At 42.8% G+C, this 25,731-nt stretch overlaps 2 protein-coding genes across 2 annotated transcripts in view; one reads left to right on the top strand and one right to left on the bottom strand.

Moving 5' to 3' along the window:
- The first annotated feature begins 14,960 nt into the window (after window positions 1-14,960).
- On the top strand, window positions 14,961-23,582 carry NANOS1 (nanos C2HC-type zinc finger 1). The gene has a single exon (XM_081863779.1). The coding sequence runs from the start codon at window positions 15,250-15,252 to the stop codon at window positions 16,135-16,137; it is 888 nt and encodes a 295-aa protein (XP_081719905.1). The 5' UTR covers window positions 14,961-15,249; the 3' UTR covers window positions 16,138-23,582.
- The window catches only part of EIF3A (eukaryotic translation initiation factor 3 subunit A), a 26,627-nt gene continuing 23,557 nt past the window's right edge, over window positions 22,662-25,731 (bottom strand). The window contains exons 20-22 of the mRNA XM_081863640.1: window positions 24,967-25,135; window positions 24,497-24,690; window positions 22,662-23,907 (exon numbers count right to left, since the gene is read on the bottom strand). Of these exons, the coding sequence (XP_081719766.1) occupies window positions 23,678-23,907; window positions 24,497-24,690; window positions 24,967-25,135 (593 nt within the window). The 3' untranslated portion in view covers window positions 22,662-23,677. The remainder of the gene's footprint in view (window positions 23,908-24,496; window positions 24,691-24,966; window positions 25,136-25,731) is intronic.

The raw sequence follows: 25,731 nt of genomic DNA, 5'->3' as shown, positions 1-25,731 counted from the left end.
GTCCAAGCATCTCAGAAAAGTATACATGGTTCTTGTCACCCAATTTTATCCTCACAACAGTCCTGTGAGGTAAGCTAGGGTGAGAGATAGACTGGCCCATAGACACTTTGTGGCCAAGTGGGGATTTGACTCTGGGTCTCCTTCATCCTAGTCTATTGCTTAAGCCACTATACTACATTGGCTCTTGATGGTTTATTGTGGCTATAGATATCTTAACAATGCCATGAACTTCTCTGTGATGGACAATGATCATCCCAACTGGGTTAAGGCAATATCTAGTGTCAAAAACTAGGATTATCTTCAGTATAAGTCAAAAGCTGTATGACGTCAGTGCCAGAGGCACCTCTGTGGGAAGGGAGTTCCACAACTTCATGATTGATCAGAGATGTGAAGCCAGATCTCCCCAGCCACAACACCCCAACCGCTGCACCATCCTTTACCATCCCATGCTTCTTCATCTTCATCATCACTCTCCCTGTAGGTGTGGGTACAGACTCTCTTTTTGGTGTGTGGCCCTAGGAAATGTAATGACGAACTCCGGCCCTTCAAAATTCACCACTACAGCACTGGGTGCAGGTACCAATGGAACAGAACCATCCAAACCTGAAGGGCTCACATTTATATTAGGTTTAATTTGCCCCGTTTATCTCTGGGTTAATTTCCTCCTCCTCCTCCCATCTATTTAGGCAGGAACATAGCAAGCTACCTTACACCAGTTCAGATCATATGCTTGTTTAACCCAGCATGAGCCAGCATGGTACCCTCCAGATGTTGTTGGACACCAGTTCCTATCAGCCCCAACTAGCACAGTCAATGATGGGGGTGATGGGAGTTGTAGTCCATGAACCTCTGGAGGGCACTGCACTGGCTACTTGAAGTTGCTTTCCATGGTCTCAGGGACATGGTCTTTTGTATCAACTGTTCCTGGAAATGTCAGGAATTTAACCCCAGAGACCTTCTGCATGCAAAGCCTTAACCCCTTATTAATACTCGGAAACTACAACTAATCCAGAATGCAGCAGCTAGACTGGAAACTGGGGGCAGCCACCGAGACCACATAACACTGGTCTTGAAAGACCTACATTGGCTCCCAGTACGTTTCCGAGCACAATTCAAAGTGTTGGTGCTGACCTTTAAAGCCCTAAACGGCCATAGCCCAGTATACCTGAAGGAGCATCTCCACCCCCATCATTCTGCCCGGACACTGAGGTCCAGTGCTGAGGGCCTTCTGGCGGTTCCCTCATTGCGAGAAGCAAAGCTACAGGGAACCAAGCAGAGGGCCTTCTCAGTAGTGGTGCCCGCCCTGTGGAATGCCCTCCCACCAGATGTCAAAGAGATAAACAACTACCTGACATTTAGAAGACATCTGAAGGCAGCCCTGTTCAGGGAAGTTTTTAATGTGTGACATTTTAATGTATTTTTAATCTTTGTTGGAAGCCGCCCAGAGTGGCTGGAGAAACCCAGTCAGATGGGTGGGGTACAAATAAAGTATTATTATTATTATTATTATTATTATTATTATTATTATTATTACTACTACTACTACTACTATTATTATGCAGCCTGCTGCTGCCCTGTGCATGGGTAGCATGCAGTATATGCCAAGTATAAAGTACTGTGAGAGCAGGCATTTACTCTGGGAGCTCACTTGTGCTGATGATTCCTCCTGGGCCATTTTCCATTTAAAAGATTTAGATGGCCCTTTGTTTTCAGACATTAGTCGGTACGTGAAGCAAGGAAAGACCTCTCCAGAGAAACACTAGAGAATGGCCTAGATTATGACAGTCACATGTTTTTGTGCCAGTGTGAATGGCTCAGTTGAACAGTAATTGCAATACACCAACACAGCCTGTAGACCTTCCTTTTAAAAGTGTTTACATTTTAAAAAAAGAACAACAATCCAGTTTGGTGATCCCTTTGAAGCCATGTTATAAAATTTTGGTGCCTTTCTTGTCTCTTCTCTCATTCAGCAGTTTTTCCCCTTCACTTGCTCTGGTTTTTTTTTTCTATAGAACAAAGAGCCAACATGGATTTTCTTTGTTTTACTTTTTTCTGTTTTCATAAGCCGCTTGGGAGCTGTCACAGACCTAGGATTAGGGCTGTGAGTTGACCAGGGTCTTTCTTTTACAGGCCGTTTCTGAGGCAAGAAAACCAAAATGTAATGGTTGGACTATACAGAAGTTTACAGAGCACAGCTCTTCATAGCATTTTGGAGGGTATATTTAGGCTACTGAAAACACTTATAAGTATATGAAGTTGTGTTATTTGACACAGCATTGGCCCTATGCAGGCATTTGCTGGGATAGTGGGATTCTTCATGTGGAAGAAGAAAATGTGTGCTGTCATCATGCAAAATCATAGAAGCATTTCAGTGTAGTGAGGAAGGAGACAGTCATGGGCTCAATTTTAAGATATAATTAGGTTTGATTTGTTAAGTTATAATTTTAAATGAGTATTTAAAACAGGATATACTTGAATATTAAAACACTGGTGTGCAAAATATCCCATGTTCTGCTGGCATTGAGTTATGAAGCTTACAATACTTTCAGAGCCTCAAAATATTTGACACAAAGAAAGAGTCTATGTACAGTCAGACTCCAGAGCGGCTGTGCAGTTCACAGGTCTTCCATAGGAGATTGTTGTGTGTATTCTTCATTTACATTCAGAATTACATTCAGCTCAGCTCAATTTATTATTACAGTTGACAGACCAAAGCTGAAAACATTTCAGATTCAGTCACGGTTTCTAAAAGAACAAAACACAGAAGCGATACACTGTATGGATCTATGGTGATGTCATCACCCTACAAGGGTGATTTCCAGGTGAGGAAGTTCTAGCTGTCAGATATGACTTATAAAACCTGACCTAGCAAGTGTTTAAGATGGTTGCATGAAAAACAACCTTGAGAGCTGGGGTGGGGGATTTTTTCCATTTTTGTTCTCTGTGTTTCTTTTACTTCCTTGCCCTCCGGCAATCTTGAATTCAGCTCTCCATATTTCTGCAGCAATTTGTGGATTTAAAAAAAAAAAAAACTTCATGAAACTGCATCGACATTTTAGTGCAACTTTATCCAGATAAACACATTTTTGTATGCATTTTTGACTGATCTTTGCAAGCAATTTCCCTGGATATAATGCACTTGTGTGCATTATTTTCACTAAAATATATACACATTTTGTAAACGTTGGCTGGTTGGAAAACTATTTTGCTATATTCGGATAAGTGCGAAGTTCGGAGGGTGGTTCTGTGTTTCAGTGTGAATTTGATAGATTCAGTTTTAAATGTGAACTGAACTGAATTCCCCCCCCCCATCCCTCCTTGAGAGGCTCCTTCTGCTTTACAAAAGCACCCAATGTTAATGTATTCTTTCTAAATGACGACCTAAATTACATATTCTTTGAGAAATTTGCCACACATCAGTTTTAGTGAGCCAGGCTTACCAGCTCTATCTCCTTCAATGTAGCCTTGGGACAATTTTTCTTTTCTTCTATATGTGGGTCATTTTAATTATGATTTCTTTTAGCTTAACCTACTTGACAAATGTCCCTAAAGAATCTGCAGCGCTTTCCACTGAGCTTTAATTCTGAAAATGTTCTCTTTGGTTGCATATATTTCTCTTGGGTGGGATTTATGAACTGAGGGCTCCCCAGTCCTGCTCTGGCACTCTGATCACTAGGGCATACTGCCTTTCACTATCAGCTTGCATTGAATTCACCATGTAAACAGCAGCCATGTGAACTAATTCGCCATACTTTTCTATCATAGAGGGGGCTCCAAACTGTTCACAGTGGCCTGCAGCATGTCCACATTAAATAATCGTATAGATTTGTAATTCTATTTTTATTGCTTATTTTATTTCTTATATTGTATTTTATTGGGTTACACTTTAAATTCTATATTGTTTGTGTGCTCAGGTATTTATAGCCAACCTTTTGTAGTAAGTCCCAGGTAAAGAAAATCTTAAGAGCAGGACAAGATATGATAGTTCAGTGTGAAGGCTTTCATTCATTTAGTATATTTCAAGAAGAATTAATTAAATCCCATTTGTTTCCTTTCAGCAATAACTCTGACCTTCAGAGATTATGAGACTTCAAATGATCAGAACGTACCATAAAATAACTTTACATCTTTCAATTTCCTTGCCACACTCTGTTGTGATATTTCCCAAGACTGTGCCTGGATTCATCATTCATGCTCTGTTAATGGCTGAGTTGGCAGCTTTTATTAAGTCTCCACATTGTAGTACAGCAGTATGTCACAAAGGTCTTTCAGGTGCTCCTCCAGTATCAATGGCATGGTATATGTTCCAGCTAGTTCCTTTTATGAAGACACAAGCATACATTTAGTGTTATGGTGTACAATACGTCATTTAAAATATGATGTTTGCTGCAACTTCGCAGCATGAACATCACAACTGTTGTGTTATGGTTGCCTAATGTTATTGCTTATGTCACTGTGATGTTAGGGCATTCAGGACGCTGCATATTGTATGTGCTGGTGGTGCAAGTCTTAAGAATGGCTTTGGCAGCATAGCCTTAATGCCACAAAGCGTCTCCATTAAAAAATCACACAGGTCAATTCCTAATGCCACTGAAAAGCCTCCTCTTTGTACGTGTAAATAATATCTGCACAATGCTAATTGTTTTGACAATATATGTGGGCTGAGCCTTGACCTACCAAATCATCTCAGTCCAGGCATCATGCCAAACAGTGGTCAGGGAAACATAATTTGCAGTCTCTAGTTGAACAAAGGCACCCAAATTTTAAGTATGCACAGCTATATGAGGAGCTGGTCCTCTAAAATAAGGACATCAGTTGAACATGTGGGGACATGTGGAGTCCTTAAAATATTTTAAAAACATTTTCTTTTTCTATTTACATCTCACTCCTTGGTTTCCTGCCAAGGCTGCTTAGTTTCAGCCATGCTGCAGCATCAGATGCTCCCAGACCATTAACTGGGCTCCATGTTTAAATGTTCACCATGTGGACATGTGTTGCAAATGACTGGCTAGACATTCCCAACAGATGGATGTCCAACCTGCTTGAAGACCTTCAGCCCAATGGCCTCTAGGCTATTGGTGCTATTGTTGAACTTTTCTGAATTCTACCCTCCTGTAGCTTAAGCCCATAGCATCTAGTACTTCCCTCTAAAGCAATAGAGAGCATATCTTTGCCTTCTTCTCTTTGAACATCCCAGGTGAGATCTACTGTAACTAGTGCAGCATAAAGAAGAACTTCTACTCCTTGTGACTTAGAAACCATGGTTCTGTTAAGACAGCATAAAATTGAATTTGCTTTTTCCTTTTTTCCTTTGCCACCTTCACATTGCTTACACGGTCAGCTTGTAACCAGCTGTAATCCTGAAATCCTTTTCATTTGTACTACTGCCAAGATGGGTATCCTCATTCCTATAATTGTGCATTTTATTTTTGGTTTGGGGGATAAATGTCAAATTTTCCCTTTGTCTCTGACTCTCTAATATTGTTTTGTTTGACCGCTGTATTTATTTATATTCACATACTACTACTACTACTACTACTTATCATCATCATCATCATCATCATCATCATCATCATCATCCTGCCCTTCCTTCCAGAGAAATATATGACATGCACATTAACAGGTCTTCTGCTTTCTGGAACTCTACTTATTTGTGTTTTCTTTCTTTCTTTTAGAAACTAAACTCAACTCTCCTTACTTCCTGACAGCCTTTACCTTCACTGGTTCCGCTAGGAGCACTGCAGCAGCCCCCACCCCCTGCCCCGGGGGGGCTTAAAAAGTCATGCTAAGCTCAGAAAATCTGTGCAATAGTCCCAGCAGGCACAGGAAATGTGCATTAGCATTCACAAAGGTCTGAAACGAGCAGCAGCAATAACTCCCAATTTAAGCATTAATCCTCCCAGAAATTCTCCAAGGGCCTCATTTTCATAGAGGACAGATCAATAAAATGAATTTGGAGTTTATTGCCCAATTTCTTTTTCAACTACACTTTGGGAAGAACACTTCCAAAGACTTTTAAAAATCACAAACTCCCCCAACATAAACAGCTTAAGTGGAGCCGCACAAAAGGTCAACATGAAGAGCTTGATAATGCTGGCCTGCCCGGGTCATTGCAAGGATTGCTGAGAGAATTGCTTTGAATACCCTGAAACTAAAACACAATACGAATTATCTTCTATAAACGTTATTATTATTCTAAGCTAGAGTGCATCCCTGTGATACATAATGGCCGGGAATTTCAGACTCCATACAGAAAACTATTGTTCGTCATTGAATGACCACAGACAATCCCCAGTAAAGTCAGAGTGCATGTGACTTACAGACAAAACCTCTCTATTTAAAAAGGACCTACATCTGGTAGACCTACTTTTCAGCACCATGTGGCATGTGGCTCAAGTGGCAAGTGAACCCTCAGGTGTGGTGGAACATACTGTCTCTTTGAGCTGTCAATTCATCTGTCGTTTGTATTGTGGAGTGGGAGAGGAGGCTGCCTTGTCCTTCACTTCTGGCACCAACATTTATTGGGGGTCCCCTCCTGCCAGCAATGAAGTATATGAGCACCAGATGTATGGGGTGGAAGAAAAGAGTGATTGTCTCAGACAGGCATCCCCAAATTTGGCCCTCCAGATGTTTTGGGACTACAACTCCCATCATCCCTAGCTAACAGGACCAGTGGTCAGGGATGATGGGAACTGTGGTCCCAAAACATCTGGAGGGCTGAGTCTGGGGGTTCCTGGTCTAGGAACTTGTTCTCCACCTAAAGTTTTAGTGCTGGCTTTCCCCATCCAACCCCTTAATTTGTTACTCACATTAGCATCCATTACCAGTGGTCTGGAACATTACCAATTCCTTGCGGTACTTGCTATATCCATTATGGGCACACACCTTTCTCGTATAAAAATAAAATATAGGGCTATCTACATTTCTAGGGGGGTTCTCCATAAAGGCAGAAAAATCTGCAGTGCCCATGGCATTCAACCCAGAGGCAGATCTTCCACATGTGAGGTAAACAATGCATAGCAATAGACCTTCTCCTTCTCAGTCCCTTTACTTTGCATGCATCCAGTGTTGGATTAGGTCCTGGGAGATCAGGGTTCAAATCATAGCTGTCAACGTTTCCCTTTTTTTAAGGGAAATTCCCTTATTCTGAATAGGATTCCGTGCAAGAAAAGGGAAAAGTTGGCAGCTATGGTTCAAATCCCCACTCAGCCATGAGGCTTACTGGACCAGTCTTGATCTCTCAACCTAAGTTACCATCAAAGGGTTGTTGTGAATGGAGGACAAAATTAACAGACTATGCAGAACTGGATAAATTAACTGGGAAAATCAGATTCCAAAAGGATCACAGGTTTTTTGAGGACTGGGGAAAATTTACGGAGTATTTGAAAACTGTATGTGAGGACTGTACAACGCTAGTGTGCTTTAAAGAAGCTTTGTGAAAATACAAGGAATATTGTTAGAAAGCAAATAAGGACAGAAATATAGTATTTAATGGCAATATTAAAATTAAGGAATGTGAAGATAGGATTTGAACTACGAATGATTATCAGAGAAGTTGAGGGAGGTCCAATAAGCTAAAATATGTGATGTGTAAATGGATATGATTGGAGTTTTTCATGGAAAAAATTTTAATAAAAAAATTTATAAAAAAACAACAACAAAGGGTTGTTGTGAGGGTAAGAAGGGTGAGAACCATGTACAGTGCTTTGATCTCTTTGGAGGGAAGGTGGGATCTCAATGTGTTTTCAAAAACACAGCAGCCTCAACTCAGAACAAATGGGCCTCTAGTGGGGAGTTCTTGTCCCATCTCTGTGTCAGATTCTCTAATCGGTTTTCTGGTAAAAAAGACAATACCTTTCCTGATTTGTGGACTGACATCCATATAGAATTTGTCATCTAGCTGCTCTTCTGCTATACTTGCAAAATAGATCCACACAAACTGCTTTTAAATAAAAGATGCCTTTGGATTTTCAATTTTTGAAAGGCTGCTTAGTTTTCATCTAAAAAGAATATATGAATATCTATGACATTTTCACTTTACCCCCCAAGCTATCTGAGTTATAATATCCTCCAGGATTTTTTAAAAAGTGTTTTCATGACAAACATTAGCTCCTCGGCTGCAGTCATATTCATAGCAATGTAGCTCCATCCAATAAGATGAAATTCTATTACCCTTTCAAAACTTATGTTTGTGTCTTTCATTTCACAGCAAGTTGAATATACGATATAATGACACACTAGCTGCTTGTTGACAAAAATGCATCGTCTTTCTAGGATGTTTGTTGCTATCTAGATTTGCCAGAAAGCTTATTAAAAGTTAACTAAATTTCACATTAGGAGCTGGATGGCACAAAGCTTGCCAGCCTAGTCTTCCAGGTTGTTGGAAACAAAGATTGGGAAGTTTTGGAAAGAGCTAAACATTTTAAACAAGGTTTTGAAATTCATGGAGAAAACCAAAGTCTAACTGCCGAACATCAGCCAAGAAGGAAGTGAAAGGTATGAGGTGATTGGTCGCACAACAATAAGCACCCCACTGGTGCCACAGGACCAGTGCAGAAGACTTTAATAATGTTGGGATGCGGAACCTGAGTCCTTCCAGATGTTATTGAACTCCATCTCCCACCAGCCTCAGCCAATATCAGCAGCAGACACATCATACAATATGGAGGGGACAGTGGTTCCCCCCATCCCTGCTTTAGTGACTTGCCTCAACGCAGGTTCAGCATAGATGCACTAAACGTTTCGTCCTATCCCTGCTGTCCGTGGTTCGCATTTGATGGCGTTGGCATGATGTGCACTCCATGGGAGCAGCCAAAAATTGCAGCATGCACCCCCCATCTTAAGCAAAGCAAGTAAGAGTAGGTAGGCCTTTCTGCATGGAGTCTTTTGCCAAACACAACTGTTGTTGAAGTAAGACATCCTTGAGCCGGGAGAGAGACCCTGCCGGTGGCTAGGTCTGACCTCTCTGGTGTGTCCAACTCAACCATGTGTTGTTTGTCTCCATTATTTGCCTTCCATAATCAGAGGCACCATGCCTCTGAGTACCAGTTGCTAGGGAACAACCGTGGGATATGGCTACTGTGCTCATCTTCTGCCTCTGGGTTTCTCTGTATCTGATTGGCCACTGTGGGAGTAAGGGTGTTGAACCAGATAGGCCTATGGTCTGATCCAGCAGGGCTCTTCTCTTCTTACATGCATGCTCTTGGGTGTTTCATTCCCCACTATAGCTTATTAAATTTAAAAAGAGGCAGAGAAAATCAGTGGAATACTATTTCCCCCCATATACCTGCCCTGTCTGTACACTAGTACTCCCACATCTGTCAGTATGAATGAGCGATATATATTTCTAAAGCAAATATTTTATCATGGTTATGTCTTTATGCTGCTCCTCATTCGTTGGCCAAGAGTCAGTGACAGATATCTCTTTTTAAAAATTATTTACTCTTGTGTCTAAGATTATTCACTTCCCCAAACTGACTGTAAATCAATACCTGCACTGACTGTGCAAATGGGAAAAGACAGGGTGAGAATCGTGGCTTTGATACATCCAGGTTTACAAAGGAATGGCAATCAGTCAGTGTGGCTTTTGTTTACATTGGCAGTTGTGAGTGATGGTTGTCTCCAAACCTCAGAACGTTGAAAGAAGCAACACCTATGCAGCTCCATAAAAGAAGTTATCAATTTGGAGAAATGGTTTTCTATAGACATACATGCAATGCCACCTGTTATATCTAATGAGTGAAGGCAGGTTCCCACCCTCAGCAAGTGACCTCCAGCCCACCTCCACAGAGGGAAACATAACATAGGACCCTGGGAAGGAAGCATCTGTTGGCAAAAATTTAAAAGTTTTGATTGGAGGAGACAATATCACAAACTATGGACTATACCTTGCTGGCAGAGAAGAGATGGAGAGGCACCTGGATGGGAAAGAGCTATGGTCCAGTGTCCCCTTTGTAGCCTTGAGCTGTTCTTATGTTGCCCTTCTAATTCTAATTTGAGCATGTTGGTGGGCATTGTTTGAAATCATGGCCTGACTTCTTTGAACAACTGGGTTTAGAAACCAGCTTGTTAACCGAGGTACTCCAGAAATGGAGGTTAGGCCTGAGGCACATGTGAATGTGCACACATAAACACACCTATTTATCAAGGAGGATATCAATGGCTACTCACCATGACGGCCATGGTCTGCCTTCTCCTTTGGCCATGTTCTACCTCTGCTGGTATTCCCTAGTGAGGAGAGCACAGTTGCACTTAGATCCTGTCAGTGGGCTTCCCATAGGCATTCTGGCTGGCCACTGAGAGTGAAGGGTGCTGGACTAAAATGGGCCCTTGACCAGATCAAGCAGGGCTCCTTTTACATTTTTGTGTTCTTAGCTTATACAGCAAACGTGGTTGTGGACTAGTTTTAGTGACTTCACTGCAAAACTCTGCTTAGTTTCAGCAGTCGTGATGACTTTAGTTTCATGTTATTCTCTCTCCTCTACATGGTTCTTTTTTTCCTTGACATTGTTTGATATTTCAGCTGATTAAAGCCCCATAATACACAGTAATCTGTATTTAATTACAAGGGCCACTTGTGTCATGCCTAGGAATCAAGGTTGTCCTAGCAACAGTGAAGGAAATCTCACCTCTGAATGAGGAAACCAAGCCCAGCTCCCTCAGCAAGCTTAGCCAACCAGTTGACATGAAAAGCAATAAGTGTGTGTGTGTGTGTGTGTGTGTGTGTGTGTGTGTGTTTAGCAAGTGTTTCAAAAATGTGATAGAGTGTTTCAGAACTGTATTGGTCTTGCAGTATGTATTCTTGGCCACTGCCATGAAACCTTAACGGATAACTAATGGTAAGAGCTGTTTGACAGCGAAACAGACTACCTCAGAATGTGGTAGACTTCATTGGAGGTTTTTAAACTGAGGTTGAATGGCTGGATGTCAGAGATTCTTTAGCTGTGATTTCTGCATTGAAGGGAGCTGGACTAGATGACTTGAAGCCCATTCTGACTCTACAGTTGTATGATTCTACGATGCTATGATAACTGGTCATCTTGAGTTATCTTGCATAATTGTACTTACATTGTGTTATTTTGCACTTTATTTTTTTATTATACTTTGCATTGCTTGAATGATTTAACAGGTCAGTGATTAATAAGCATTATAAATGTGTGTGTTAAAGTATATATTTGATAACCTTGTAGAAATACTTACTTACAGTTATAGACCATTTCCAGGAGTCTCTACTGCAAGACCAAGATTAGCTGCATCTAACATACCCACAGCAGTATTCTGTACTCCCTGGTTTATTAAAGTAATTCCATTGATTTGGACCACCACTTTGCCAGCTTTCAGAGAAAGGGTTGGTCAACCAGGCAGAAACAATGTCACAACTTCACAAAGCTGTCCCAACCAGAGACTGGATGGTGGGAGGCATGGCACTGCGGCTGATTAAATGTCCCTTGGGGTTATTCTGTAATTTGTTTTTGCAGCGTTCACTGGATGACTAATTGGCATATTTGGGAGGAACCTTTCTGCTGCTCAGGCTGATGGCCCCCAGGAGATGAAGGACAGGGCAGAATTGCCTTCTCCTCTACTATACCTGACTGGCTGCTTGCATGAGGCTTCTGAAATGCCTGCTTGTGTCTTTCTTTACTGCACCTGCATTTTGCTTGTGAAGCATGGGATAGTGGGACTTTGGTAGGCTGACTAAAGAGGAGGTGGAACTACTGGGTAAATAGCCATGCCTATCAGAAGGGGCTAAGGGCTTTCTGGGACAACTCCTCACCCATACGTTCTCGCAGGATTCTAGCAAACCCTGTTTGACCCTGGGGCTAATACACAGCATAGGTTAAGGTTACCATTTTTTTTTTCAATGAATCCGGGGACACTTTTCAACTTCCTACTAAATAGATGGATTTTGTCAAGGGACTGATTTGTAAATCAGGGGACTGTCCCTGGGAAACGGAGACGTCTGGTATCCTTAACATAGGTGCCATGCCACAAACCACCTTCACTTGTGATTCAATCCCTGGCATCTCCACTTGGGTTGCAAAAGATCCTGACCTAAAATCCTGGAGAGATGCTCCCAGTCAGTACAGGCAATGCCAGGCTAAATGGACCAATGATGCAACTTGGTATAAGGCACCTTGCTATGTTCCTAAAAGCCATGCTTGTGCCTTTCTTTACCAAGCTCTTAAACTTGCATTTATTCCCGCCTGGGACTGGAGGTTTGCAATTTCCATTTAAAACAGGAATATATAACTATGCTTCCCAGTTTGTTTATTCATAGCAATATCTTCCCAGTGGGAGCCTCTGTTTACATTTCCCCTTCCCCTGGCATTTGCTTCCAGTTTATGGATAGGGTGCATCTTTCATAAGCGACCTAACTGGGATGATTATGGGAAAAGCACAAACAGGACCTCTTGGTTCATCTGCCCCCTCAGTTTCACCGGCCTTAGTCCTCCTTATTGGAGGACTCATCTTGAGTATAGAACCATCTCATGCTCCTCGTCTTCTTCCATTTAGGGTAAATTAAGATAGTCTGCATCCATTGAAGCCGGGCAGGAGAGTTAAATACCGGTAAGTTGAGAAAGGTCATGGTGTATATATGTGAGAAAGAGCACACTGTGCAACTGAAAGTAAGCAGACTGATATGTATAGTGATTTGGAGTTAAGGCTTATTTGGAATTGGGGAACTGGCTTTAAGGCTTATTTGGAAATGGGGAACTGGTTGTTGAACTCCCATCATCATGGAAACATAGGAAGCTGCCTTATACGGAGTCAGACCATTGAGCACCGTCTATACTGGCTGGCTCTAGGATTTTAGGCAGCGTCCTCTCCCAGCCCAACCTGGAGATGCCACTGAGGGTTGAACCTGGGGTGTCCTATACACAGCAGATGCCTTACCACTGAGCTGTGTGACTGGCCCAGAGTTGGAATCCAGCAATATCTGGAGGGCCACAGGTTCCCCATATCTGCCTTAACTAAAGTAAGAGACACTTAAACATAACCCTACCTATCATTTGACTGTGGTGAGGGGAGCGAGGTGGCATCTCTATGTTCAAAAAAATGTAGTGGCATAATTGTCTGCAGTAAATAACTCTGCACATATTGTCATTATTATATACTCTGTAAGATGGAGAGAAACAATGCATTGGGAATATCTTTTGAGCTAATGTATTCCCTGTATTTGCTCGGTCCCTGCTCCTGCCAACCTAGCAGTTTGAAAGCACGTCAAAGTGCAAGTAGATAAATAGGTACCGCTCCGGCAGGAAGGTAAATGGCATTTCCATGCGCTGCTCTAGTTCACCAGAAGCAGCTTAGTCATGCTGGCCACATGACCCAAAAGCTGTACACCGGCTTGTCCAGTAAAGCGGCCACGACTGGACCTAATGGTCAGGGGTCCCTTTACCTTTACCTTATTCCCTGCATGCCATTCCAGTTGTGGCCAGTGACTCATTAGTGATATTGCGCAGCGCAGGCAATGGGCAATACAGCCAAAAATGGATCTCTTCATATGCATGCAGGTGAATTTACACTTTATGTGTTGCCATGTTTTTCCCCAACTGGATTCCTGTTTTGCCTGTGAAATACAGCTATTCCCTGGGAGAGCAGGGTCAGCCTCAACATAGAGGCAAACTATGCAACTGCCTGGGGTGTCTAAATTCCAGAGCTAGCCTACCCACAGTATGTAAATATCCAAGAGGGAGAGAGAGAGAGAAATGCTGCTTGCAAGAAGGATGTACAGAGATGCAGCTGAGTAGCTCATCAGCTGGGTAACATATCCTGCATTCCAGGGGATATGATCAAGAGCCTTCTGATTGTCTTCACCTGCTGCCTAGGGCATAAATGCAGTTATGTGGCACAGATGCTAAAAATGAAAGTGTGCTATTGTTATGCTGCTTAGCATATGAGGAGGAAGACAGGAGAAAACATTTTAATTCACACTGGACGGGGGAGGGAACAACCCTTGGGCAAACAGCTGACCATTCTGAGCACACCCAATCCCTGCCAGACATGCAGCTCTTCTGCTCAGCCCACAGAGGGGCCCCCAACTGCTCACAGGGAGAATCTTGTGCACATAGAATACAGAGGGAAGAAACACCCCTGGTGTGGGGGTGCACCTTTAATACTAGATAATTGAACCATGAAGACGGAAAGCCCTCATTAGGGCCCATTTCTTTTCTTAATGAACAGAAGCAATGTGCCTTTAACAGGAGCATAACAGGCAGAGATGAACAGGTGATGCCTTTTTCCATCCCTGAATTTCTATGCTGGGAAGTTTCATTTGTTGATTCCTACCCATAACTGTGGAAATGACATGTACTGCCATGAAAAAAGGAAAGTGACAATATTAGCCATTTTATTGATATGCCATTAGAGTGTCAACAGGTAGCAACCTCCCATAGAGTGGGTTACAGATAGGTAGCCGTGTTGGTCTGCCATAGTCAAAACAAAAGAAGAAGGAGGGGGAAACGTCGTTCCAGGGCCAAGTCCTGTAGTACATAGAACCATAACAGCTAGTTCGAACCCCTGCAATGCAGAAATCTCAACTAGATCATACATCTAGTATGGCCATCCTCTCTCTGCTTAAAAGCCTCCAAGGAAGAAGGAGAGTCCGCCACCTCTCTCTCCTGGGCGTCTGTTCCACTGCCGAACAGTTCTCACTGTCAGAAAGTTCTTCCTTATCTTTAGTTGGAATCTCTTGTAACTTGAAGTGGTTTGTTCGGGTCCTACTCTCCAGAGCTGCAGAAAACAACCTTGCTCCATCCTCCACGCGACAGCCCTTGAGATATTTGAAGAGGACCAGCCTATCTCCTCTCTACAGTGCTGAACATCAGCGAGAGAGAGAGAGACAGAGGGTCCGAGCGATCCCTGCTTTTGCTAGCCTGGCGACGTACCTGGACCTCTTATCTGCTCCGGATCAAAAGCCTTAGGAAGCCTCGCCGGCGTCTACGCCCAGCTGCCAGAGATGAAAGGGTGCTCAGAGTAATCACCCAATGACAGGAGGCGGGGCGGCGGGGCCGCTTTGGCGGCTGTCCAATTAGAGAGCAGCCCCGGGGCTGCGCCTCCTCCTCCTCCTCCTCCTCGGTCCGTCCCTCCCTCGCGAATGTATCTATTTCAGCCGCGCGAGCGCTAAAAGGAGGAGGGAGGTGTTTGCCCGGCTGCTGTTTCGGCGAGCGGGCGGCTTCTTGGCGCCGCCAGTCCCCTCGGAAGAGCGAGCGAGCGAGCGAGGCCACGCGCGGAGCCGTCTCGGGTCCCATGGAGGCTTTCCACCCCGCCAAGCTGGACCACCACCGCCACCACCACCCGCCCGTGGAGTTTTTGCCCGGGGGCGCCCGCTACGGCGCCAAGAGCCACGGCGCCTACGGGAACGCCTTCAACTCGTGGAACGACTACCTGGGTCTGGCCACGCTGGTCACCAAGGCCGTGAGCCAGCAGGAGAAGGGCTTCCGCGGGGGGGCCTCGTCGGTGGTGGTGGCGGCCACCGTGCAGCAGGTCGAGGAGGACGACGAAGAGGACGACGACGACGACGAGGAGGAGGAGGAGGAGGAGGAAGACGACGACGAGGAGGAAGGCGGCGGCGGCGGCGGCGCGCCTTATTTCGAGAGCGCCCTGGATTTGCGCGACTTCGACTTGTGCAGCCACCACCACCACCACCTGAGTCCCGGCGGGAGCCTGCTGGAGGAGCGCTTCGCCGACTTCAGCCCCTTCTCGGGCCGAGCCAGCCCGGCCTCGTCGGTCGTCTTCAGCTGCTCTTCCGACCCGCTGGAGAAGGATCGCTCGGCGGCGCACGCCTGGCCCGGCGGCGGCCGGCTGGTGGTGGACGGCCGGCTGCACCCGGCGGCGGCGGCGGCGCCCAAGACGGGCTCTCGGCTGCTCAAGCCCGAGCTGCAAGTGTGCGTCTTCTGCCGGAATAACAAGGAAGCCGTGGCGCTCTACACCACGCACATCCTCAAGGGCCCCGACGGCCGGGTCTTGTGCCCGGTGCTGCGCAGATACACGTGCCCGCTGTGCGGGGCGAGCGGGGACAACGCGCACACCATCAAGTACTGCCCCTTGTCCAAAATGCACGGCGGCGGCGGCGGCGGCGCCCCCAAACAGCCGCTCAAAAGCGCCCGCCACATCCTGGGCAAGAAGCTCCGCTAAGGGGCGCTGCCCGCGCGGGTCCAAACACAAACAACCCATCTTCTTTTTCCTTGCGCCTGTGTGCCCTCTACAGGACAAAGACATTTCTTCGGATTTTTTTTTTTAAATAATGTTCTTTAATCGAATGATGTCCCCCTTCTTAATATATTTAAACACGGAGACGGTAGAATGTACAGAGAAATGTTCTTGATCTATGTATCAGATAATCGAAGTATAGGTTCTAGTTTGTATACTTAGTAGCCGGGGACGCCGGCCTATGAATTAACTCTTAAGAATTATAACATGCCGTTTAGAGGTACTGTATTTGTTTATTGTAAGAATATATCTAATTTTTAAATGGAATTAAGGATATCATTTATAAGTGTGCTCCCAACTGATGTAGCTATCTTTAATATTAATTCTTGGCTGGGAAGGGAGCACTCTTTTTTTTTAAATTAAAAAAAACCACTCTTAACAGCTTCAGAGGAGCTAACCAGCATGAACTATGGTGACATTAACCCCAGTGAAGGTTATTGGGGTTTTCTAGGTGTGCATTTAAACTGGTGGTCCCCACCTTGGTGAAGAAGTGGGGCTGAAATGGTACTGATGAATTCTTTGTATTGGACTGGCAAATTTGTTCCTATTGATGTCTTCACTGTTTTACAAGCAATACTTGGTTGTAGAAGTTGGAGCCAGGGGTTACAGGCTATGTATGTCTGAGATATTTCTTGTGGTCTAGAACCACTTTGCGTTGAACTCCCCCCCCCCCCCCGAGTCAAACTTCGTCTTTTCAGTGCATGTTCTTTGTTTGCCATTCCAAAATTGAATGCTTAATCCACTTCGCCCCCTTTTTTGTTTCTTTAAATGCTGTTTATTTCCCTGTAGCCCAGCTAGGGTGACTTGGTTGATCTTTATGAAGTGTGGAAGTAAAGGTGTCTGAGAGACTGGATTTCACAGCCTGATCTTTCCTCTTGACTCTTCTCCCTTCCACCCACCCACTAGGCTAACTTGAGCCTCCCAAATTCAAACCAACGATGCTGGGGCACAACACTGAGCAGAAAGGGTAGATGATGTGCTTTAATTTTACCATAGAGCCATATAAAAGCAAGCAACCATTCTAATCCACTTCAGCTGGCTTTCAGGTGACCAGGCTTCCCCTTATTAAGGCCATGTAGCAAAAATAAGATAGTCAACAGCAACAGTCATGACACTTTCTACCCAAAACTAAAAAAAAGATTGCAATTAATAAATTGGGAGAGGAGAAAATGAAGGGTGGTTATTGTTCATGCATAAATACTAAACATTTAAAGACACGCTTCCTAGAAAGTTGCATAGACTTTCAAGCACATAAAGCAAGCTTGTAATAGCCCAAACAAGACTGGGGAAAGAATTGTAATGGTGAGGAATAAGGTGTGACTCATGATCTCGCACTTACCAGCCATCCCTGAAAGGTAAAATGATCCAAATATAATTTGGAGGGAGTAGGCCTGACTCTGGTTTTCTGATACTCGCAAGTAAGAGCAACAAAGCTTTTGTTTTAAACTTCCTAATGTCTAAGACTTTCTTGTTCATATTACAAAGGGGTAAAAAAAACCCAACCCTGCAGCTTTTAAGTATTTATTTAATACTTGCAGGTCCTTCACGGGCCTCCTAGTGGGTCTGTTTCATATTTTAGTTCTCCCAGTGTTTACAATGTTGTACAGCATCATGTCTAAACAGCATGTGTATTTTATTTTAAGAAACCTATGTGCTGCTATTCAGATGAATATAGCAGTTCAATAAATCCTTAATAGGTTGCTACAAACCCGTCAAAGTTTAAAATTGCCATGAAAACCAGCAAGACTATATTCAATCGCTGCCTAGCAGCAAAACATGATGGTACCTTTAAACCACTTCTCCAGTGCTCTGCCAGCAGTGATGGAGTGACAGTGGAAGAATTGTCTGCGTTCCTCTATTTCTGGGTTTCTTTCTTTTTAAATGCCTTTCTTTATTATTCCAGAGAGATTTATTTAGACGCATGCAGAAACATGTCAGTTCCCCCCTCCTGCTGGCTTGAGGGCATGAGACATGCAGAGCTTCTAATCTCAGCTGCTTCCTGGCACGCCCACTTCCTCATGCTTTTTACATCCGTTGGGCTGGAAGAGCCATCCCTGTTGGATATCCCAGTGTCAAATCTCCCTCTCCCAAATTGGCATTCAGTCTCCAGAGTGTGTGGGAGGGAGGGGTAGATGCAATCTGTACTATGATCCCTGAAACCCTCTCCCAGAGTGTCAGACAGCAGCCTAAAACAGCAACATCTGAGAGACAGCATTTGCAGTGGGGCATACCATAGCTACAAATCTCATTTGGAATGTCCAAAGCCACTCTGAAAAGTTCTTAAAATTTCTGCAGGAAGCGGCCCCATATATGGGTTGTTTTTCCTGACAAGGCCCTGGCTGCAACAGGTGGAGATGAATCTAGGCACTGCATAAAATAGGACTGAAAGCAGAGCCTCGTTTGAAGATTTGGAGTGGCAGCGGAAACTCCACAAGAGATAATTAGGTCCTAAGCTGTTTGCCCTGATTGAATGTGTCTGGAAGCCACGGTGTGCAGAGCCTTCCAAAACACATTTTCTGACAAAATGGACAGCAACCTAGTTCTTGGTGTATAGATGAATGCCTTTGCGAGCTTAAAATTCTGTGCACACTCAAGCAACATTCAAAGTATACTTGCATGTTTTCTTAAAAGTTCACCGAGTCTGATGAGGATTCTAAAATGTATTGTAGGCCCGCCTTTAAATTGAACAAGCTCAATATTTTCTATTTTGCAGTGTGGAATGTTTTGTTTTGTTTTTAAATGGAGAGGTAACAACTAAACATGGGTTTATTCCCTTGAAGAGAAAATGCTAGGCTCTTGAGAAGATTGGGAGAGGGGGACTGCAGATGGGTGAATCTCTGGAAATTGCAAGGCTTTGCCCAGTTCCACTAGCAGAAGCCACTGGTAGATCAGAATCCTATGTCAGCACCACTGCATCCAATGCAAATTCATTAACTTTCATTTTGTTAAGCTGCTTTCTTGCCTTTTCCCACTTCCCATATTATTTTACTCGATGTAAGGTTCCATTCACCTTTCAGATCTTAGGGAATGAGTTGCTGTTTTTAAAAGGACTTTCCTACTTTATGCAAATAAGAAATCCCAGACGCTGTTTAAAAATACACTTGTTGCAGGCATGTGGTTGAGAGTATTTGCACCTGTAAAATAATAGGCACACTAGCATGGGATTAGAATCTAAGGGAAAAGGTGCTTTTAAAAAAAAAAGATTTAGCATGGTCCTAAGCTGCGTTTGCAGGAAAACAAGCCCCTTTAAATTCAAGAGGGCTTACTGTTATGTAGTGATGCATAGAATTGTAGCTTTAGTAAAAGTGACACGGGGCTCTGGGCCTGCTGACCTGTGGAGGTCAAATACATTTGCCAGGGCTGGGGAAGCTGTAGCTCTCGGATGTTGCTAGACTCCATTGGGTCCAGCCAGCAGAGCCAATGATGGTGGAAGTTAATAGTCAAGAGCTGGTTTTCTAGCCATGCATTAAACAAACCAGCTTACATTCTGGAGAATTGGCATATTAAGACTTACATTTTGTGGGGCAAGAAGAGACCAAGAAGACAGGGACTGAAGGATGTGGCTAGTAGAACTTGCAAGCTGTGTTCCAGTTTGAAGAAATTCCTGATAATTGTATGCTGGGCAGGGGAAATGCCACCTAGAAATTTGCTTTAAGCAAACTTATTGCTGCTGCTTTGAGTTGACTCTTAACTATCATTCTGACTCATATGCAAATACCTAAAATATCTATTGCCAGTAAGAGTTGAATGTGCAGTGTACCATCAGAATAATTTTATTCTGAAGAAAACAAAGTGGTTGCTACCAACACACCTAGTGGGAAGGTCCACAGGTCTTAAAAGGTTTTTTCCTATAGCTACTGTGCTCAGACTATGAGGTCAAGTGGCTATTGGATGGTTGTGTTACATTCAGCTGGTACTTCTGAGAACATGTTTCTCCCTCTTGCATTCCTTCTGGTTTCTGTGCCTTCTTTGGGGTTTTGTCACTTCGCACTGAAATGTTGGAACTGTGCATAAGATGGATATTTGACCAATCTTTAGGATAGGAGCAAAACACCAGAGTTCTCACTTGCAAGATTAAGATGCTTAAGGAACCATGCCGGTTGTACTACTACTGTGTTTATCTCAACAAAAGCTATTATTCAGCTACTAGACCCTTTCTGTGGTGAGTGTATTAAAAGGTTGTAGAGAGAAGTAACCAATATCTTGTAGGTTATGCACTTCAGGGGCCAAATCCAAGACTGCTGCTTTGCTAATGCAGTTAATTCTGTGTGCAATTGAGTGTCACTTCTTTTCCAGCCCCGTGTGCCCTCAAAACTAGCTCTGGACAGTTGGGGATGCTCCAGAGCAGATAGGGGAGAAGCACAGGAAAGAAGAAACTCAAGTCCCATACAGCAGAACTGTATACATGGAGTACTGGATAAAACCCTGAAACAATTTCAGTGTCTAAATAAATGACAGTATTAAGGACTACGTCTCAAGCTACCATTTTCATCCCTAAGAATTTCACCTGTTTTCTCTCTCTGTGTGTAATTGTATGGTTTAAACTAGATTAAATGTGCATCAGGTCTGTGTACCTTCAAACAAGGCAAAGCCAGTGGTTCAGGACAGATACACGTGAGCAGATCAGGAAGTCCCCAACTTTTTTAGTAGCTTCATTGTCCTCGTTCCCTCCCCCCTCCAAAAAATAATTAAATGCATGACTTTTTTTTCTCATTTCTGAGTAGCAAAACCAAGCTGGATTGGGGAAGGTGATACTTCATTTTGACAGACAGGTCTAGCATTTAATCAGTCAATTATTTTTGCAGTGCACTCCAGTCTATTTTTTGAGTGTGAGAGCAGCGCAGAACCAGCAATCTAGAGATATTGTGTGGCCTGCTTTTTTTTCAAGTGTTCTTTTTCCTAAAAATTAAAAACAAGCTTTTTTCTTCATGGAGAAGGGGGGGAGGAAGAAAAAAAATGTTTTTTGGTTTGTTTTTATATTGCAATTTTATGTTGTGAACCGCCCTTAGATCTAATAAAGTAAATATAACAAAGGTAAGATCACCTCATGCAATAGCCCCTGGAATGATTTGCTGAGCTTTGGGAGGTTTGTTTGGGAAGTTTCTTACCAAAGGTGAAAAGGAATAGTGTTTTAGCCATTTTCAGTTTCCCACTTAGTCAATAGGGATGAAACAGAGCTTCAGATTTAACTGATCAGATGCAGATCTGAATAATGAATTGGAAGGCACAAATGGAACAAGCTACAAGGCTGATCTTCTCATTGCAAGCCCTTAGTTGAAACAAGTGTCTGCATCTTGAATTGCCCATATTTCCCTTTGCCCCCACACCTTCAAATAAACTATGGGAGAAGAATTCTATTTTAGGAATGCAGAAAATGAGAAACTGACTGGAAAAATAAGGGAAAGGAGTTTCCCGGTGTCTTCTATTTAACTACACCATGTCTAAACTTGTTTAGCAATCTAAAAACAAGGGAACAGAAAAATATCTGTGCTTAACACAGGGCAAAGGAACTGCTTGACTTGTTCAGGCCCACAGAGCCACAACCCTTTTCCAGAAGGCCCTACTGCTGTTCTTCAATCAATCTACAGCTGGGGACTTTTTGCCTCCTGTCTGATCATTAAAGGCTCATTGTTCTGCCTGTTCCTCTTCCTAATTGTGAGAGAAGTGTGAAGAACATAACATGTAGGGATCTGGCTGAAAGTGGAGGTGGCCAGCAGGAAAAGGCAACAGGAAGAGACAGCTGACTGAGAAAACATGGAGGGGACTAGCAGAAAATGGCAAAAATGGTTTGAAACTCTTTGTAGTCACTCAGAAATTTAACCACAATCTGTACAGGGAGAGAAGGAATTAAAAATCAAGTAAAAAAGCCAAAGAGAATTGAACTTCTTTATTCTCTTTGTTGAGGTGGAGGGGAGGTTGAGTAAGGTTTGAGCTATTTTGTAAAAGAAATAGCTCACTAGGGAGCCGGGATGGGTTATGGACAAGTGTGTGAATGGTATATTCATAAGTCTGCATGTGGCTTAAGTCCTGCCCATCACTGCCATACAGTCCTAGGAAGGAAATGTAGTCTTTGGGCTAAAGAATGTTTCCCCACCTCTGGCTTAATCCAATTCCAAACTCCTTTCTCAAAACACATCATGCAGGTGATTCAACTTTTCTTCTACAAAACAAGCAAGTGAACCTATCATTTTAAAACATGATTGAAATCAGAGCATGGAAATTGCCTACATTTTATACTTCAGCATTTTTTGGGAGAGATTCACTCAAGTATTAAAATAGGAATCTGATCCTTTGGATGGAGCCCAAAGGTTTGATATGATGCTTTTACTTCTCAGCTTCTGCAAGTCACGTGTGTTGAATCGTTTCACCAGTATGGTGAAAGGACCTTGACTCTAGGCAGACTGAATGCACAAGCGGCAACGATTAAGAAGCCACACCAAAAAAGCACCTTATTTTGTTAAGTTTATTTATCACTGAAGTTAACACATAGTAGCAAGTTCTGTGTTGGCTTCAATTAAAAACAATCATAAACATTACTACTTTGCCCTCAAAATTGAAGTCAACCCAGGCCATACTACAAAGCACTTGGTTTAAGGTAAAGCACTTACCCAGAAGACAAGAAATTGGGAAGGAAAGGAAGGGAAGAGTGAGCAGTTCCTCCAGACCACATACTTGAAATAGGATACTATATATAAATGCTTCAAAAGGCATGAATTATCCATGAACAGAAAAAGCAAAGTCTATATGCCAAGGGTCAGAAACTTCAGCAGTATGATTGTTCTCAAACGCTTTCATTTTAAAAGCCTTATTTGTTGTTTTGAGACTGCTGTGCTGGCATTCATTGTGAGAACAAAGACTGCAAAATGGCTTGATAAGTATATGCATTCAAGAAAAATCTACCCAAAAACCCCCGTGTGGCTAAAAGGTCCATAACATTTATCGTATGCAACTCAAAACATAGTGACTTTGTATAATACCATCAGAAAAAAACACCTCTTGCCATCAAAATACCCAAATAGAAAGTGTTTGCTTTTAACTATTTTAGGCAGTAGTCTTACAAAGCCATCACTTCATGTAACTAGAAATGTTGTTTTAAATGTACACTTTGCAGACCATACCGATTTCCAGGTGAAGAGCTACTTAAAATAAAAACTGATTTATTTTTGATTGAGATATACATGCCACTCAAAGATACCTACTGGGTTCATCTTTTTTATTTCTTACCACCAAGTGATCTGTGACATATACAACATTTGAAATTTCAGGTAACCAGTATTCAATTTCTGACTTTAAGTTGCAAGTTCTGTGCATGATCAGTTTTCACACGTGTAAGAGTTTCATGCTTTCACATTACCTAGAAAATTTTGTTAGAGAATTCCAATTCAGAGTGTTAAAGCACCAATATTATAATTTGTTACCAATCAATGCTAAACACCAACATAAAAAACATGTTTAGGTTTTGAACTTAACGTCGCACAGTGGTCCACCCATCTTCATCAGCTTCAAGTTTAGTGCGGCGAAGGGAGTCCCGGTCTTTTTCTGTTCTCCAGGCCCCCTTCTCTTTCTCACCATCTTTTTCTCGTTCTTTTGACACAGAGGGAGCTGGAGCAGCAGGAGCAGCAGCAGGCGGTCTCCGAACAATTTCCCGTTCTTCATGCTCCTCCTTTTTGTCATCGCCACGTCTCCATGAGCTCACTACATGGGGGAAAGACAGTATTATGGCTATGCTTCCTTCACTAAGTTTTACTATCATCAAATCCAGAGAAAAAGTTTGATGACATTGGAATCCAGGCCATCCAAAACAGCTTTATAGCAATTCGCAAGAGACACCCATAAACTCGTGATGAGAATGTCCAAAAATAGAACTTTTTAAAAAAAGAACAGAGGGGGCGGGATCTTGTATGAATCTTTCCACATAGCTTTGGAATGAGAAGTTAACATGATTTATAGAAGGTCTGATTAACTGATAAGCTATGGATTTGAAGACCCAGAATAGAAAAAAAAAACTTATTGTAACCAACAATGTTAAATACATAGAAGGTTCAAAGCTAAAGGGCAAATACTTTGCAACTTTTAGAAGTGATACGGCTTTTGTATTTGCCTGTTTAAATCATATCCTGCTACACCACCAAATTTCATTTCTTTTTAAAAATATATTCAAGTGTTCTCAGCTGTGACCCTATTTGCACAATTATGCAATGATATATACAGTAAGTGTGCTTCCTTTGTGTTTTCCTGAAAGGGAGCTGTATTTAGGGTACCCAACTACAGAAAACAAGTCTACCTTCTTCCCGATCTGTTCTGGGAAGGGGCCCTGGCCCTCTTCTTTCCCTGTCTTCAACACGCCGATCTCGAAGATCACGGCCACCCCGGTCATCTCTAGAATCACGGCCACCTCTGTCCCATTCATCACGACGGCCTGACTCTCTCCAGCTAGAGGTTTCCTCAGCTGGTCCTCTTCTCCAGCCAGCGTCGTCTCTTTAGTTATAAAAAAATATTTTAGTAATAAGAAAAAGCATTTAACTCCACATTCCAGGGAATGAATTAAAATCAACCATATGACCCAGAAGCTACTCTTATGCAAACTGTTACTGGAACAAAACAAAACTTACTACCACTTCAAAATTGTTCAAGTGCCCCAAACTGTGATGCCCAATATCCCAAAGATTTTTGTGCTGGGGCCTTACCCCAGTTCATAAGGGTTGGGGAGGAGAAACCCAAGCTACACACAATTTAAAAGTAATGAAATCAAACCTAGGACGCCTGAAACGATCTTCCCGATCAAAGTCACGGTCCTTGTCAAGTTCACGATCCTTCTCATTCTCATCACGATCTTTATCCCATTCATTATCTTCTGAAGGTCTGGAATCTCGTGGAGGGCCCCAACTATCTTCACGAGCCTTTTCTCGTTCTCTCCAACCACCTATTGACAGCGAAATATCTGAACTTTTGTGTACTAATCTCAATAGTGTAAGAATGTGGAGCTTCCATTCATGTATTTTATATAATTGACTTTTTATTTCTATTCTTTGTATATTGTATTGTTGTTTTATTGCTATGGCTGAAAGCTGACACAAATAAAGATTCATTCATGCATGCATGCATGCAAGAAGTTTGTATTCTATTTCTTATGATTCCACACCACAACTGAGGTTTCCACATGCAAAATCCCATTCTATTATGGATATCTGAGATGGAAACACATCTGGCATAAATGGAATACAATGTGGAATAACTTGTTTCATGTTTACATGTGCTTTATTATGATTTCCTTGAATAAGGAAAAGAGAATGTGTTTTTTCCTTGTAATTATCCAGTACACTTGCACTCAACTAATTCTGGAACCAGTGTTACCCATTAGATCATCTCCATTTTTTAGTCATTTGTTTAAATGTATCTAGCAATCAAAGTACAAGAACTGCACTTTGGGATACCTTCAATTAATCAGCAAAGGAATCAAATTTTTTTACACTGCAGTGGCAACGATGTAAAGAAGTGCAAACAAATGGATATAATTTC

The sequence above is a fragment of the Podarcis erhardii genome (genome assembly GCF_964252035.2).
Source record: "Podarcis erhardii genome assembly, chromosome: 5".
NCBI lineage: Eukaryota > Metazoa > Chordata > Lepidosauria > Squamata > Lacertidae > Podarcis > Podarcis erhardii.
This window is presented reverse-complemented; position numbering and strand designations above follow the sequence as displayed.

Excerpts from the sequence above, each read along its gene's own strand:
- NANOS1 (XM_081863779.1), top strand. The coding sequence starts at position 15,250 with ATGGAGGCTTTCCACCCCGCCAAGCTGGACCACCACCGCCACCACCAC.